The sequence below is a fragment of the Crotalus tigris genome, unplaced genomic scaffold (assembly GCF_016545835.1).
Source record: "Crotalus tigris isolate CLP2741 ecotype Arizona unplaced genomic scaffold, ASM1654583v1 scf7180000024153.1733885, whole genome shotgun sequence".
NCBI lineage: Eukaryota > Metazoa > Chordata > Lepidosauria > Squamata > Viperidae > Crotalus > Crotalus tigris.
In genome coordinates, this window is record NW_024100414.1 from 1,048,366 (window position 1) to 1,063,557 (window position 15,192).

General features: G+C 44.6%; 1 protein-coding gene across 5 annotated transcripts in view; it reads right to left on the bottom strand.

The window, feature by feature from the left end:
• The window catches only part of MAPKAP1 (MAPK associated protein 1), a 76,435-nt gene that overhangs the window by 18,852 nt on the left and 42,391 nt on the right, over positions 1 to 15,192 (bottom strand). For all 5 annotated transcript variants that reach the window (XR_005554235.1, XM_039322909.1, XM_039322908.1 and 2 more), the window contains exon 8: positions 3,347 to 3,454. Coding sequence is in view for 4 of the 5 variants with exons in the window: in XM_039322909.1 (XP_039178843.1) it covers positions 3,347 to 3,454 (108 nt within the window). In the remaining variant the exon portion in view is untranslated. The remainder of the gene's footprint in view (positions 1 to 3,346; positions 3,455 to 15,192) is intronic.

Consider the following 15,192-nt stretch of genomic DNA (forward strand, 5'->3'; position numbering starts at 1 on the left):
CTTTCAGATAAATCCTTAATGTAAATATGAAGAGCCTCAAGGTCCCCTCTTAGGAAATCAACACAGAGGTAATGTAAACTCCAAATGAAATAAACGTTAAAGCTTAGAAGCAGGAGTTGCTTAGTTCACAACGTCTTCCATGAACCCACAATTAAGCAGAGAGTCCTTTCCCATCCAATCAATGCTTGTTTTCTCTGTCCTTTTTCAGTTTCAATCACCTAACTTAGATAAGCAGGCTGGGAAAAAAACCTGTACAGATTTGTTGCTCTCAAATATTTGAAAATCGTTTTTGTTTTTAAAAGCCATTGACGTTATTCTGCTGCCTATAAAAATAGCAAAACAATCCACCGAGGGGAGAAAAATCCCGTAACGCCATCTCGATGACAACACAAGGACAATAAAGTAATAATATGCCCTATAGTTTGTTCAGGAGACGTGATGTTTTTTATTAGGATTATCGCAGACCCCCTCCTCCTTCAACAAGATAGAATGTTTCTGCAAATCGCAAGTGATTTTCCTTCTAGGAGAAAGATTCTGGGCTGAGTTGTCTGGTTCTGGAGTTTGCACGATTGTAGGTTATTAAAAAAAAAACTAATTAGCTTCTTGGGTGTAGTTAAAAGACGTGTTAGGGAAAACTAGAAAGTGATGAAGAAAAGGTAGAATTCCTCAGATGTTATACAGCTTTCAGAGTCATCCCAATCTTGTGCTAGGAAACAGACCCCCCTTGGATTCGAAACCTCGGCGAAACACGGGGATGTCTGACTTGTTGGTGGACGCCCAGAAGTTCCTATCTGGACTTCCAGATGGATGGATTTTAACTCCCAGGATCCTCCACCAAGGTCGCGATAGCTGGGGGATTCTGGGCAATGAAGTCCACCCGTTGAGAAGCTGCCCAAGTTGGCTTGGTTAAGAGCAGCCCAAGTCGCTTCAGTTGTGGGAACAAAATGGAAGCGGGGTTGGAACATCTCCCGAGATCTTGCAAGATCCCAAAGTAAGACTAGGAAATGGAGGAAGATTTGGGTTATTTTTATTTTCATTATTTTACCTATGCTTTGGGGCAACGTCAAGGGATTTGCAGGACACCGTTCCTTATTTGCTACCGAAGGTTTCTTCAAATGAGTGTGTCCCTAGACCAACTGCTGCTGATGAGTCCTGTGGTCTTCACACATAACAGAATAACAAGAGTTGGAAGGGACCTTGGAGGTCCTCTAGTCCAACTCCCTGCTCAAGCAAGAAGACCCTAGACCACTTCAGACAAATGGGTGTCCACTCTCTTCTTCTTCACCCACAACTTCTGGAGGCAAATTGTTCCACTGATTAATCGTTCTCACTGTCAGGAAATTCCTCCTTAGTTCTAGGTTGCTTCTCTCCTTGATGAGTTTCCATCGTTTCTTGTCTTGCCTTCAGGTGCTTTGGAGAAGAGATTGAACCCCCATCTTCTTTGGGGCAGCCCCTCAGATATTGGAAGACTGCTATCATGTCTCCCCTGGTCCTTCTTTTCACTAGACTGGACATGCCCAATTCCTGCAACCGTTCTTCGTACGTTTTGGCTTATCTGGAGGATGCTAAGAAGGTGGCGGAAGAACACCTAGCTACTACAGCTTGTGCGACTGCTGAAATGTTACTTAAAAGAAACCTCCAGACCTGAAATAACACTTAGACTCCTCCAGCCTTGGAAGAATGAGCTCATCATTCCTTCCCCCCCCCCCAAGAAAACAACAATAAAGGTTAGTTGTGTTTTCTCTACACCCACCTCCTGAATCCCCCATCCCATCCGCTTATTGCTTTAATGTAGTGGTATATTGCTTAATGAAAATTCTTAATTGTAATTCAATTAATTACATACACAGCATCCCCAATTACATTTTCCAATAAGATATTGCCTTTGGTTCAGGACTAAAGGCACTTAACCAATTTTAATATATTAAGACCAATTTCCCCTGAATACTAATTACGGTTTAACGACGAAAGGAGAACCAGGAACTTTCCAGAAGCTGGATGGGAAGTATAAAAGGAAATTAACCATGAATAGTGCAGGGGGCTTCTCTTGAGTGGAGACAGAGAGGTGGGAGGAGAGGAGGGGAAAGGGGGAAGAAAAAAAAACAAAAAACCCACCGCAACACAGATCCTACTGAACATTCCCAAATATGGGAAGTGATTGTGTTCCTCTTCCCAACCGCAGAAAGGGAGCGGGTGAAAAAAAAAAAAGAAAGACATCTTGCTGTGCTAATAATAATGATAATAAAATGATTTTTCTCCCCCCCCCATTTAATCCCTTGAAATGTAAACACACAAGATCTCAAAACGGAGCCTTTTGGCATTCATTTTTCCAGCATCTGTTCAGCTCCTTAAAGAGAATATTATGTGTGTGTGTGTGTGTGTGTGTGTGTGTGTGTGTGTGTGTGTACGTGTGTGTGCGCACACATGCGTGCTCTTCTGGAAAAAAAAAAAATCCTTAACGCTGCAACTCCTTTATTTGAAGAAATGGCTAATTTTAATTACAGCGGCTAAAATTAGACGGGAATATCTCCTGGCATTTGGAGATCTCTCCAGGGCCTCCGAAAAGCGGAATACCAGCTGTCCAGGACTTTAACCCACCCCCTTCAGATATGCCTTAATTGACAGTCTCAAAAGGTAGCAATCCTAAAGAGGGTAGCCAGGAATAACTACAGGCTTGCCATTTGGATCACTAAAGTACCGATCCGTGGATTCGGGAGTTTAAGAGCATTTATTGAGCCCTGGTGGCGCAGGGGTGAGAATGTGGCACTGTAGGCTAAACTCTGCCCACTGCCGGGAGTTCGATCCTGACCGGGTCAAGGTTGACACAGCTTCTCATCCTTCCGAGGTCAGTAAAATGAGGACCCAGATTGCTGGGAGGCAACAGGCTGACTCTGTTAGAGAGGGCTGTAAAGCACTGTGGAGCGGTATATAAGTCTGTATTGCTATTCCTAGGGGTTCAGGGTGTTGAAGGCTGAAAATGGAGCAGTATTTGGGCCCCAAACCGGAGTGAATCCAGATTGCCAATGTCCATGTTTATTTTTTTTTAAGAAGGAGAGTTTTGAAGTCCTTTGAAGGTTCATGATGAACCTTGCACTTCCCTGCTTCTCTCTCTTTCTCTCTCTCTCTCTCTCCCTCTCTCCCTCTTTCTCTCTCTTTTGGCAGAGAAGGCAGCTGACTTGAGGGAGGAGGGAGGAAAAAAGATCATCCAGATTGCCTTCCAACTCCTGGGCTGGGAAGCCAGGGGACATAACTTACGTGAGCTTAAAACTGTTTTGTAGACGGCTGTAAGGAAGGAAGGAGGGCGGGAGGGAAGGGAGAGAAAGGGTGAAGAAGAGAGCCAACTTACTGTTCTCGCGGACGAGGCAAAATTCCAGCGTGCTCTGACTCTCCAGCGTACAGTCTAAGTCGATGGGAACGTTGGGCTCGCTCTGTTTCTCCAGCCGGTATCGAGGTCCTGAAAAAGAGACGATAGCCACCTTTTATAATGACTGTCCACGGAAATTCTCCTGTCATCCAGGTCAGGGTTGTCCCAAACGTGCTTTTTTTCAAGAAGCAACTGGACTTTTGGGGGTTTTTTGCTTGAAGATGTTTCGCTTCTCGTCCAAGAATCCTTGGGCTGGGACCTTGGAGGTCTTCTAGTCTAACTCCCAGCCAAGATAGGAGACCCTCCACCATCCCATAGCTGTCCAATCTTTTCTTGGAAACCTCCAGCGATGGAGCACCCACAGCTCCATCCCTGTGACAGTCCTTCAAGGAGTGGAAGATGCTATCACCTCTCCAGAACTGGAGAGAAAAAACATCATGGCGGGCAGCCCCAAGCTAGAACATCAATCAGGAGAGGTGGTGGTGGACCAGTCACCTGAAAGCTGAGGGTGATGGGAGTGGTGTCCCGGGGGGAAAGGATGGGTTATGGAGCCCACTTCAAAAGCAACGAGGCTCTGAATGCCACAAAATGCTTCCTATTATTTACTTATAATAATAATTATAATAATAAAGTGGGAAGGGACCTTGGAGGGCATCTAGTCCTTCCTTGAACTTCTTCAGCTTCTCCTACTGACCAAGCAGCATGATGATGGTTAAAACCCTGATGGACAGGCTACATTATGCTCGTAACTCGAGGACCACCTGTTACCATTTATGGAGGGGATCCACTAAGTGAGGCTGCGGGATGGAGGAGAAAGGAAGAACATGGAGAAGAACAGGAAGCCAGTACACCCTACTGGGAGTGAGGCATTTCATAACAATTCTCCCGTTACTCAAAATCAGCACAGCCTTTTGCATGTATTTAAAATAAAGCCAGACAGATAAGTAGAAATAGAAGTGGAAGTCTCACACGTCGCATGACTCATAAGATGGTAACACTGGCCCATTAAATTTCAAAAATTGAAAAACCCAGGCAGAGAAGAGGAGTGCCAGCAACAGCCCGTTCCGTCTAGCAAGGAAGAAAAAAACGATCTTTTTTCTCCAGGATTATTATTTGTTTAAACAATCCCTTCACTGGCTGAAATGGAAACCCTGCGTGCGGGCGTGCTGTCAGACCCAGCTTAAGAGCGGAGCAGCTCGGCGTAAGATGATCCTATGGAGAATGGAGCCCTTCTCCCCTCTCGTCTCCCGTGGCTGGGAATCTGCCAAGTGCTGAGTTAGTTCCAGAAACCTGCTTCCATCAACTTAGGATTCTTATCTGCCCCAAATTCAGCCAGAAATGTTTTACAATCCGTCCTGCACGCCACTTCTGAAATCTTTCCAAGCTTGCTGGAGGACCAACCAGCAAGGAAGGCTGCTAGATTCTAGCAGACGAAAAATCTAATGTGAGAATCTTTGTTAAGAAAGATGTAGCTCAGGGTTGAAATGAGGAGTCCTCAGTGGTTTTCTTGCAGACATTTCATGACCCAAACTAGGTCACATAATGAAATGTCTGCAAGAAAACCACCAAGTTCAGAGAGCACCAAGTTCAGAGAGCACCAAGCACACAGATTATTATTATTTATTATTTTAAAGCATCAAACGGGACCCAGGATGGTGAATAGCATCTTGTGAAACATCTCCCCAATAATAAGAATGAAATGCTCTTCCCGTTGGGAGCCAAAACAAGCAAGTCCCTCAACAAAAGCAAGACAGGAAGGAAGATGTGTGTGTTTGTCTATCTCTCTCTCTGTCTCTGTCTCTGTCTCTGTCTCTCTCTCTCTCTCTCTCTCTCTCTCTCTCTCTCTCTCTCTCGTTTTGTGCGAGAAGAGGACATTATTCTAAGAAGCCATCTTTGCCTGCCAGCTAAATTGCAAAGCCTTCAGATGGCCTTTTGAAAAGCCCGACCCATCAGTTCTAATTTTTAAAACTCATCCTTTTCAGTCAAGGCGAGAAAAAGCCCCAATTTCAACTTTTATCTCCGCTACCAAAGTGCGGTTATCTGCAAGCTGATGTCAGGAGCTCTATCTCTCTTTCTGCTGACAAGCCGAGAGACGAGAAAGATAAGATTGGGAACGACTCTCCTTTCTCTTGAGTAAATAAATAATCAATACTCATCTAAATGTAAATGAGAAAGTATCCCCCACTGATAACAGGGCTCTTATCAAACAGCCAATTCAACCCCCCCCACCCCACCCCAGACCTGTCCACCAAATCACCACCGCTCCGGCCAGGGATAATGGCTAAAAATGGTCATTAAATTGAAAACGATCACCAGAGATCAACTAGGTTTGAGGCTGGCTACTTTTCCTGTCCCCCCCCCCTGATATTTGGGGAATGCAATCTGGGTCCATTAACTTTCAGCCGGGCAGTGAAGGATGAACCGGGTCAAGGCTGATGGACCCAGGGGGGATAAACAAACCTGAATGTGGTTTTAGCCCACCTTCCTTCCTTCCAACAGAAGAGAGAGAAAAAAATATCGAGAGAAGAAACAAACCCAACGATAACAACAAAAGAATTTAAAAAAAAGAGAGAGAATGAAGCAGAGGCGAGCAACAAAAATCCGCAAGCGAGGCACAGCCGTAAAACGGGGTGAAGGTAAGCAAAATTATAGAACGATCTCTCCCCAGCAATCTGTGCTTGTGTGGGCAAACTCTTCCTTTACAATACACAAACAAAAATGTTCATGGAAGAAATCCAAGCCGAGATAAAAATGATCAGGCTCATGTTTTGGATGTGTTATGCACAGACCCGGCTCTCGGGAGAAGCCCATAACCCTGGGAATGAGAGGAGAGTGATCAATAGCAATGTAGGTTACAGAGTGATGGGTTATAGCATTACGGGAAGACTTGAAGGACTATGCTAAGAACACAACACTTGGGAGGTCTACCCTATGGGGTCAGGAAGAGTAGGCGCAGTCTCCCTGTGGGGTCACTAAGGGTAGATAAAGGACTATCCATGGGGTCACTAAGAGGTCTACTTCTGGGGTCACTAAGAGTAGACACATATCTGCTTGTGGGAGGTCACTAAGAGTAGACACAGACTTGACACACATAATACTACGCAGAAGGCTTTCAAGAAGAGACTGGACAGCCATTTGTCTGGAATGGTATAAGGTGTCCTGCTTGAGCAGGGGGTTGGACTAGAAGACCTCCAAGGTCCCTTCCCACTGTGCTATTCTAATGTTCTACAAATCCCAGCAGTTAGACCGACTGGGTTCATTCCAAAGACTGACACAAAAGGAATACTCAAGGAAGAGTCCCACCATCGCAGGAATAAAAAGGAAATTCAATGAAAGGCTGTTTGGAAATTTATGGACTACACGTGGCAGATAAAACCTCATTTCACAGCTTCCATCGAGATCCTTAGCAAGCAATCTACCGACTGCTTTGTATCCTGACAAGACATCGTAGTAGTATTTCTCCTTCTCTATCTAGGAGAAATGGGTTGATTACAGAAACCGGAGCGATATCCTTGCTTAGGAGACATCAAGATGCAGAGATGAAATCCCCCCCCCCCCCGATTAATTGCGAGGCTGGATTGTGCTTCCTTTGTAAATGAAACCAAATCTCTGCTCTGGCCTCTTCTGCTTTTCAAATAAAGTATCCATTCTATTAGGAAGAAGGTTGAGCAGATCAATTAATTGAGCTGAACAATTAAAAGGCCCCAATCAAACTCTTTTAAATGGTGAACGGGGCCATCTTTTCCGTTGCAATTGGATTGAAGAATTGTTCATTGCATTCCTTTTAGACTGTATCTTACTACTGCTGCTGCTAGCTTCTTCCTCCTAATAAATAGCATGGTATAATTTATTGGTTGATTTCCTAGCTAGGGCTCTACGAATCTTAAAAGTCAAACTTGGATCTCTGTGATTCCCTCTGTTGGAATAAACTGATAAATGTCCAAAATACCTCTTTATTTGATCAATACATGGCTGTGAGTGAAGACGATGATTCCTAATACTCTTGGTTATAAAGCTAGCGTGCCATGCAGATGTTTCATTACCTAATTAGGTAACATTATCAGTTATTAACAGTTCCCTAGTTGGGTAATGAAACATCTGCAAGAAAACCACCAAGCTCAGAGACCACCAAGCACCCCACAGTCGTCCTCCTCCTCCTCCTCCTCCTCCTCCTCCTCCTTTCTGCAAATCCCACTCCCTTCCAGAACTGATGCTGTTACTTGGATGGGTAATTAAATGTCTGCAAGAAAACCACCAAGCTCAGAGAGCAGCCCACAATTTCATCCCGAGCTAGGGATATTCTCTTCTGCCAGTACACTGCTAGCTGCTTGATCATTTCCAGCCACTGTAGTTATCGGCAAAATGTCCCCATACACACAAAGATCTAAACACACATTTTATTCCGCACATTTTAAAAACACACACTGTAATGCTAAACCCTGCCAAAGAGGTCTAGTGGAAAATCACAAAGTAGTCCTTTTTTTTTTTTTTTTAAGGCACTAACACAAGTAGATTTGTAATTGGGCTTTCTTATACACACACAGATACACACAACCATCAGCTGGCTCACTTTATTTTCCTGTAATGAGTTAGTAGAGAGGAAGGACCTTTTTTTGATTTATTTTTAAGGGCTATTTTGACTAAATTCTGTAATTTCGGTAGCTGTCAAGGTGGCGTTAAGCAAAATGGGTTTGAAACGCTGTAGTTCTTGTGTCCCAGGCCAGGTGTCAAGGTCCTTTTTGCTTTTCCCTCGGAATTCTGTCACTCTGGATTTACTATCGGTTTCCCACTGCTGAATTCTTAAGCAGCACCGATTTAACACTTCAGTCTTTCTTCAGCCGGTTCTGGCATTTATTTGAACGCTTTATTTCCATATGCTCAGTTTTCTTTCTTTCTTTCTTTCTTTCTTTCTTTCTTTCTTTCTTTCTTTCTTTCTTTCTTTCTTTCTTTCTTTCTTTTTCTTTCTTTCTCTGTCTCTCTCTTTCCCTAACTACTTATTGCTTCTTCCTTCTTCTCCAGCCTTCCTTCCTTCCTTCCTTCCTTCCTTCCTTCCTTCCTTCCTTCCTTCCTTCCTTCCTTCCTTTCTCTTTCTTTCCTTCTTGCTCTTTCCTTCATCTTCCTTCCTTCCTTCCTTCCTTCCTTCCTCCCCCCCTCCCTCCCTCTCTCTTTCTTTTGTTTTACAATACCCATCTGTATTTCCGTCTCTGAATCTCTTTAAAATATTATGCTGGGCTTCCTAAATGTGCCTTAGTCCTAAGCCTATAGTTTAGCCCACAAATGCATCTACGTTCCAGATTTTCAGTCAAAAGCTGATGACATTTTGCCCGGGAGAAGCCAAAAGCATAGTCTAGTAGACTGATGTATATTTGAATATTTTATTATTGCCTAGGAAAGATTGTTCCAGGATTGTGTGTGTGTGTGTGTGTGTGTGTGTGTGTGTTTCTACATACACACACACATAGATACCACCATCCTTATATGCAACCTCAGGGGTTAAATTAATCAGGCCTTGAAATAAAGAGTCCAACTTCCATTAACCTGGCATTTTCCCACTTCTCATCAGGAAAGTCAGAATAAAATGAATAAATAAAAAAGGCCCAATTTCTCAAAGGACACACCTGTTGCTCCACCCCCAAAAAATCAAACAACGGCCCAATTTAACCTTTATTTCCTTACTTCGCCGCTGTGTTTCCTGAACAGGAAAAAAGTCCTTTTTGGAAAAACGAGAATTGGTTTCAAACGGCTATTTTCCTTCAGACGCTGTTGTGAAGCATTTCCCTAAATGGCAGAACCCTTCACCTTAACCTACTATGGGAACTGCAGGTCTCGTTTTTGTGGTCCTGATCGGGAAAGCCTTTAGGACAAATAAATAACCTTTTGGTCTGAAAAAAGAATCAGGCCTGAGGCTGGATTCGGGGAATTGGTTTGCAAGCTGGAAACAGCTGTCTGGTCAAAGGCTGGTTAGGGTGGACTTGACCGGCGTTAAATTGGGCGGCCTCCAAAGGACGTGATCTGCAAAGCTGAGATGTTCCTGGCTTTGGGGGAGAGAGAGAGAGGGTGTGGGTGGGACAGGGGGTCCGGGAAGCGGGAAGGAAAATTCCACGCAGCCGATGAGTTCAGAGTTTTGGAAGGGGAAAAACGAATTAAAATGTCTCGATCAAGGCTTTTGGAAGAGAGGGAGGCAGCCTCTAAATAAGGATTTCAGTTCGAAATGCCTTTGAATCTTGCAGTCCTGGCACTATCGTTGTAAAGGGAGAGAAAAAATTCCTCTAGGAAGAACCAAGAATTAAGGAGAAATTTCCTGGCAGCAAGAACAATTAATCAGTGGAACAACTTTTGCGTCCAGAAGTTGCGGGTGCTCCATCACTGGAGGCTTTTAAGAAAAGACTGGACAGCCATTTGTCTGACATGGAATAGGGTCTCCTGTTTGAGCAGGGGGTTGGACTAGAAGACCTCCAAGATCCCTTCCAACTCTGTTATTTCTCTCCCCCCCCCCGCCCACCCTCGCTTGCCCAGAAGGGCTGTTGTGCCTGTAACGGTTAACTGTGCTCAAGATAAAGTACCCAAGCTTGCTTCGGTTTTTTCCCCCCACTACTGTAAGAAAACATCCATTACGCTTCCTATTTTATGAACGGCACATGAGGGGGAGGAAATCCGTTATGGAAGGAGCGATTGCTTTGCAGTGAGTGTGCAGGGTGGGGTTTGTGTGTGCGTGTGTAGGAGACACAAAAAAACAGAGACCAGGGTTGGCTTAACAACAGCCAGAAGAGGCTGGGCGGAAAACGGCACACGGACCCCCAAAAGGACCCACATCCCGGCGATCTGCATGGCCATCTCTGATTTATCCAGCCTGGCTTCCACTAATTAAGCGTCTGCCTCTACAATTTCCTCCGTAGATTTATCATCCCCTTTTGGTGACAAGGACTGTTTGTTACCGGCTTCCTCTCCACCCCACCCCACCCGGCCCCCGTTCCCCAAATCTCCCTAACATTTGTGGAGATTTAAAATTTAGGCTCCTTCGTTGACGATGTGAGTAAAAAAAAAAAAAAGAGGGGGAAAAAAATTCAGCATTTCCGTTCGCCAGAGACACAGGTAGAGAGAGACACCGACAGCGTAGCTGTCCTCTGGGGTCCCGTGACTGCCCATCTTGGAAATGACGGTGGAGGTTTTATTAACCCGTGTGTCCTTTGGTACTCCTTGACCCAGTTTAGCCTGGCGCTGATCCTTTCGAAAGCCCCAGGGACCGATTAGCTTAATCCAGGTAGATTGTTCGAACGCTCCGCTGCTCCAACCTTGCAGATCTGGAGCATTTTAAACACTGCATGCAGGGAATGTGGTGGTGGGAAAAAGAAGAATCTCCCTCAAACCTGTGTTGGGATCACCACTCCAAGAATTCCTAACCAGCGTGCAGACAGCCCTCCACTTACGACGGTAACTGAGCCCCAGAATTACGGCCTGAGAGCGCCTTAAAGAACAACGAGTCCTTGACACACGAGCACAACCGGGCCCAAAATGTCCATGGCTTAAGCGAGACAATTATTAATGTGAGTTTTGTCCCCCTCTATGACCTTTCCTGCTGGGGTTGTTAAGTGAATCGCTCCGTAGCACAGTCGTTAAACGAATCTGGATTCCTCGTCGTCAGGGCTCGTTGGAAAGTGGCAAAAGGGGAATCCCATCATCCCGGGGATACTGCGACCGTCATAAATGTGAGTCAGTGGCCAAGTTTGATCCCCAACTCTGGAGATGCTGCCCAAAACGGTCGTAAGTCTCCTTTTTCAGTGCCGTTGTAACTTCGAATCATCACTAAACCAACGACTGTAAGTTTAGGGTTATCTGTGTGCTTGAAATTTCTCAAAATCGCTTGGAAGGCTGGCCGAGGAAAGAAAGGACACAACAGGAGAGCATATGTAGTTCAGGGTTGAATTATGGAGCCCTCGGTGGCTCCTGAGCTCGGAGGTTTGCGTGCAGATGTTTCCTTCCCTTACTAAGCCCAGCACTGATGACGTTGCCTAGTTGGATAATGAAACGTCTGCAAGCAAGCCTCCGAGCTCAGAAGGGCTCCGTGGAAAGAACGCAGGCTGGCTGGAGAAAAAAGAGTGGAGAGAATTGCTGGTTGGACTGGGAACGGGGACCCTCCGCCGACATTTCTGCTGTGCTGAAATCCCCGCTTGTTCGTTTCTTTAAAAAAGGAACCTGTTTCTCAAAGCTCCATTTGTCACCGAGGTCCTGGCCTGTCACTTTCCCCCTGGTGCCTGAGAAGATTGCTAAAGGTCGGTGGCAACAAGGCCCAAAATGGCATTTTTATACAGGGAGTCAAGAACAGGAATGGTTGAGAAGGTCAGCAATCCCCAAGGGGGATTTAAGAAGAAAGGCAGAAGGTTGGTGGGACTGCTTGCTTCAACAACAACAACAACAAAAGGAGTGTGCAGAATTGCTGGTATCTGGATGGGCTGGACAGAGAACAAGAGCGTTGGAAGGGACCTTGGAGGTCCTCTAGTCCAACCCCGTGCTCGAGCAAGAGAGTCGACCCCGTTCCAGACGAAGGGCTGTCCAGTCTCTTCTTGAAAGTCTCCAGTGGATAATATACGTGACAAGCCAGACGCCAGCTGAGCTGGCTGAGGATGATGGGAGTTATTTCCCCAGCCCGCATCTGGAGGGCACCAGATTGGGAAAGGCTGAGTTAAAAGCACACCTGGAAGATTTAGGCAAGAAGGAGAAAGTTTGACAGGCTGGGAAAACTGCTAAAGGGTGGAAAGGAAGGAAGGAAGAAGAAAAGGAAGAAAAGAAGGAAAGAAAGAAAGAGGAAGAAGGAAGAAAGAAAAAAGGAAGAATGAAAGAAAGAAGAAAGGAAGGAAAGAGAAAGAAAGAAAGGATAAAGGAAGGAAGAAAAAAAGGATGAAGGAAGGAAGGAAAGAAAGAAGGAAGGACAGAAAAGAGAAAGAAAAAGAAAGAAAAAGAAAGAAAGAAAGGAAGGAAGGAAGCAAGGAAGGAAGGAGAACAAAAGGGGTGGTTGGATGGGGAGGAGGAAGAGGCTGAGGAGGGGACGGTGGGAAGGAGCAGAAGACCATTCATCCCGGCTAACGACTTGTTCATTATGAGTGATGATGGATAAAGACTTCTCACGCTGAGATGAAATCAAGATTTATATGCATTGTTTCCTCTCTCAACTAGTGGGAAGATCATCATCATCTAATTCCATCTCCGCGGCCAGCGATGGGCATCCGGAGAGCCGGTTATCAAACGGCGCAGTCAGCTGGCAAAAGCCGCCAACGTGCGGGGCGGCACATCTGGACGGAGCTGCCAGCAGCCCAGGGTGAACGATGAAGCCTGGCCGGGAGCCAAATGCCTTGCAGACCTCAGCAGGTTTTCATCTCTGCCGCCCCATCCCGTCTCCTTCTTCTCCTCCTCCTCCTCCTCTTTTTTTTTTTTTTTTTTTTACAAAAAAGAGAATACTATTTTCATTGCTTCATTCAATTGCTCTCCGCTGCCATTTTTTATAGCTCTTATCGTTTTCTCCCTGAATGCGGCCTTGAGACAGCTCATCCGTGTCCTTTGCGGTGTTATCTCTTCTAACTTTTATTAAAACTTCAGCTTTCATCTGGAGATAGCTAATTAAATCGGTGACAGATTATAGGCTCGTTTGGAAAAAAAAAAGGGAGTGGGTGGGTGCTGCAACCACTGTTTTTTCCCCTTCCCCCCCCCCTTCCCTAAGCAGAAACCTGGGGTGGGAAATTTTTTCTTTCGGTGGAGTTAAAACTAAACGGACCGGTCGTGGGGAGGGAGAAAGGAAAGGCTTCATTCATTTAACCAAGACAAGATGTTTATCTCTAACCGAGTCTATAGATAGGTTTATATTAAAGTTCTTTGTGGCCTGTGACATGAGCCGGTGCCATTTCTCACCATAATTATTTCTCGGTGTCAAGACAGATTCTCTGGAATTCGGGAGGGGGGGAGCTTTAAGACTACCTGCAGCCCAAAGGGCTTTCTTGACAATGGAAAGCAAGGAGGCCTAAAGTTTATTTATTCGTTTTTAATTTCTTCTTTTCAAAACAAGGGACCCCTAGCCAGATGTGGCTACGAAGGACACAGGGAGAGAGGTGTTAAAACACAAAACAAAAACAAAACAAAAAAAACCCCGAGATTGCACAAAGGAGCTTTCTACAGGGAGTCCCTGACTTACCACCACAGCTGAGGCCTGTTGCTAAATGAGACAGTTCTTCAGTGAATTTTGCCCAGTTGTTTGAGGGGATCACTGCCGCTGTTCAGTTAGTAACCCAGTTGTTAAGTGAATCTTACTAAACTGTTGTAAGGCGAGGACTATCTGCATTCTGGAATGCCCTCCTCGCTTTGCTCAGTCTAAGAGTGTGCCTATCGCGGAGAAATTGATTCCTTGTTCTTTGGAAATCCTGACTTTCACAAAAAAGTTTTCAGACTGTTTTTGAGTCACAGTGACTCACCGTAAAAGGCCGCGATTTTTATAAGACAAAAATTCCGTTCCTAAAGGTAAGGAATTCACAGAAGGAGAAGCGATTCTCGAAAAGACCTTAAACTGGAGGAAATACTAAAATTGCAAGGCAGGTTTGCCAAACAGCTCAATTTTAAATTTTCCGATCCGAGGGAGAAGGTGAAATATTAAAATTGCCACGTATGTTTGCGAAACCGTTGAATCTCAAGATATCCGGTTCTGGGCGCAAAGATGAAACAGTAAAATTGCAACCCAAGTTTTTGCAAAACGGCTCGATCTCAAATAGCCGGCCGTTCTGAGCGCTAAGAGGAAACACTAAAATTGCAAAACCCGTTGGCGAAACAGCTCCATCTCAAATATCCAGTTTGGAGGGCTCTGAGCCCAAAGCAAAAGTCCAGACACAACTGTTTCCAAGTTGGAGCAAAAAAAATAAATAAACAAAAATTAACTTAAATTTAAAAAAAATCCCCCGTTGCTTTTTGACCTTGAACAAAATGTGGCCTTTTCAAGCATCCTCTTTCAAGCTGAAAGTCTGGCCGATTCAACTCTGGAAAGGGGATGCTTGCTGCAAAAAAATACCTAGGTGTCAAGCGATTTTGGGGAACTTTCAGAATAAAACATTCAAGCTGTTTCCATGTTTATTCCAAAGGAAGGAAGCCAACTGGAACGGTCTGATGGAACGTTTCAAAACCAGAAAAGTTCCCTTTTTCGTTTGTGTTTGTGTGTGTGTGTTTGTGCGCACGCTAGCCTAATTTGGAATTAAAGGTAGATTTTTTGACCTTGGTTTTCTTTCTGCAAGGGATGGGCGATGGGGAGGAGGCTTCCAGAAATGGGTAGAGCACTCAGAATTCCTCACTGCTCCCCACATTATTGAACGCTTATGCAGATAATTCATTGAGTGACTTTTCAAAGTTGCAAGGGGCCTGAAAAAAGTGACTTAGTTAGGACCATTTTTCAGGCTTACGACCGTCGCCACCAGTCGGTGGCCACGCAATCAAAATTCAGATGCTTGACAACTGACTCAGATTTGTGACGGTCGCAGCGTCCCAGTGTCATGTGATCCCCTTTTGTGACCTTTCGACAAACCAAGTCCAGGAGGAACCCAGATAATAATAATAATAACAACAACAACAACAACAAAACAACAATTGTAATAATATAAAATAAATAATAATAATAGTGATAATAATAAAATAATAATAGTAATAATAGTAATAATAAATAATAGAAATAATAGTAATAGTAATAATAGTAATAATAATAACAACAACATTAATTGTAATAATAATAGTAATAACAATGTTGGAAGGGACCTTGGAGGTCATCTAATCCAACCCCGTCAGGCAGGAAACCCTAGACCATT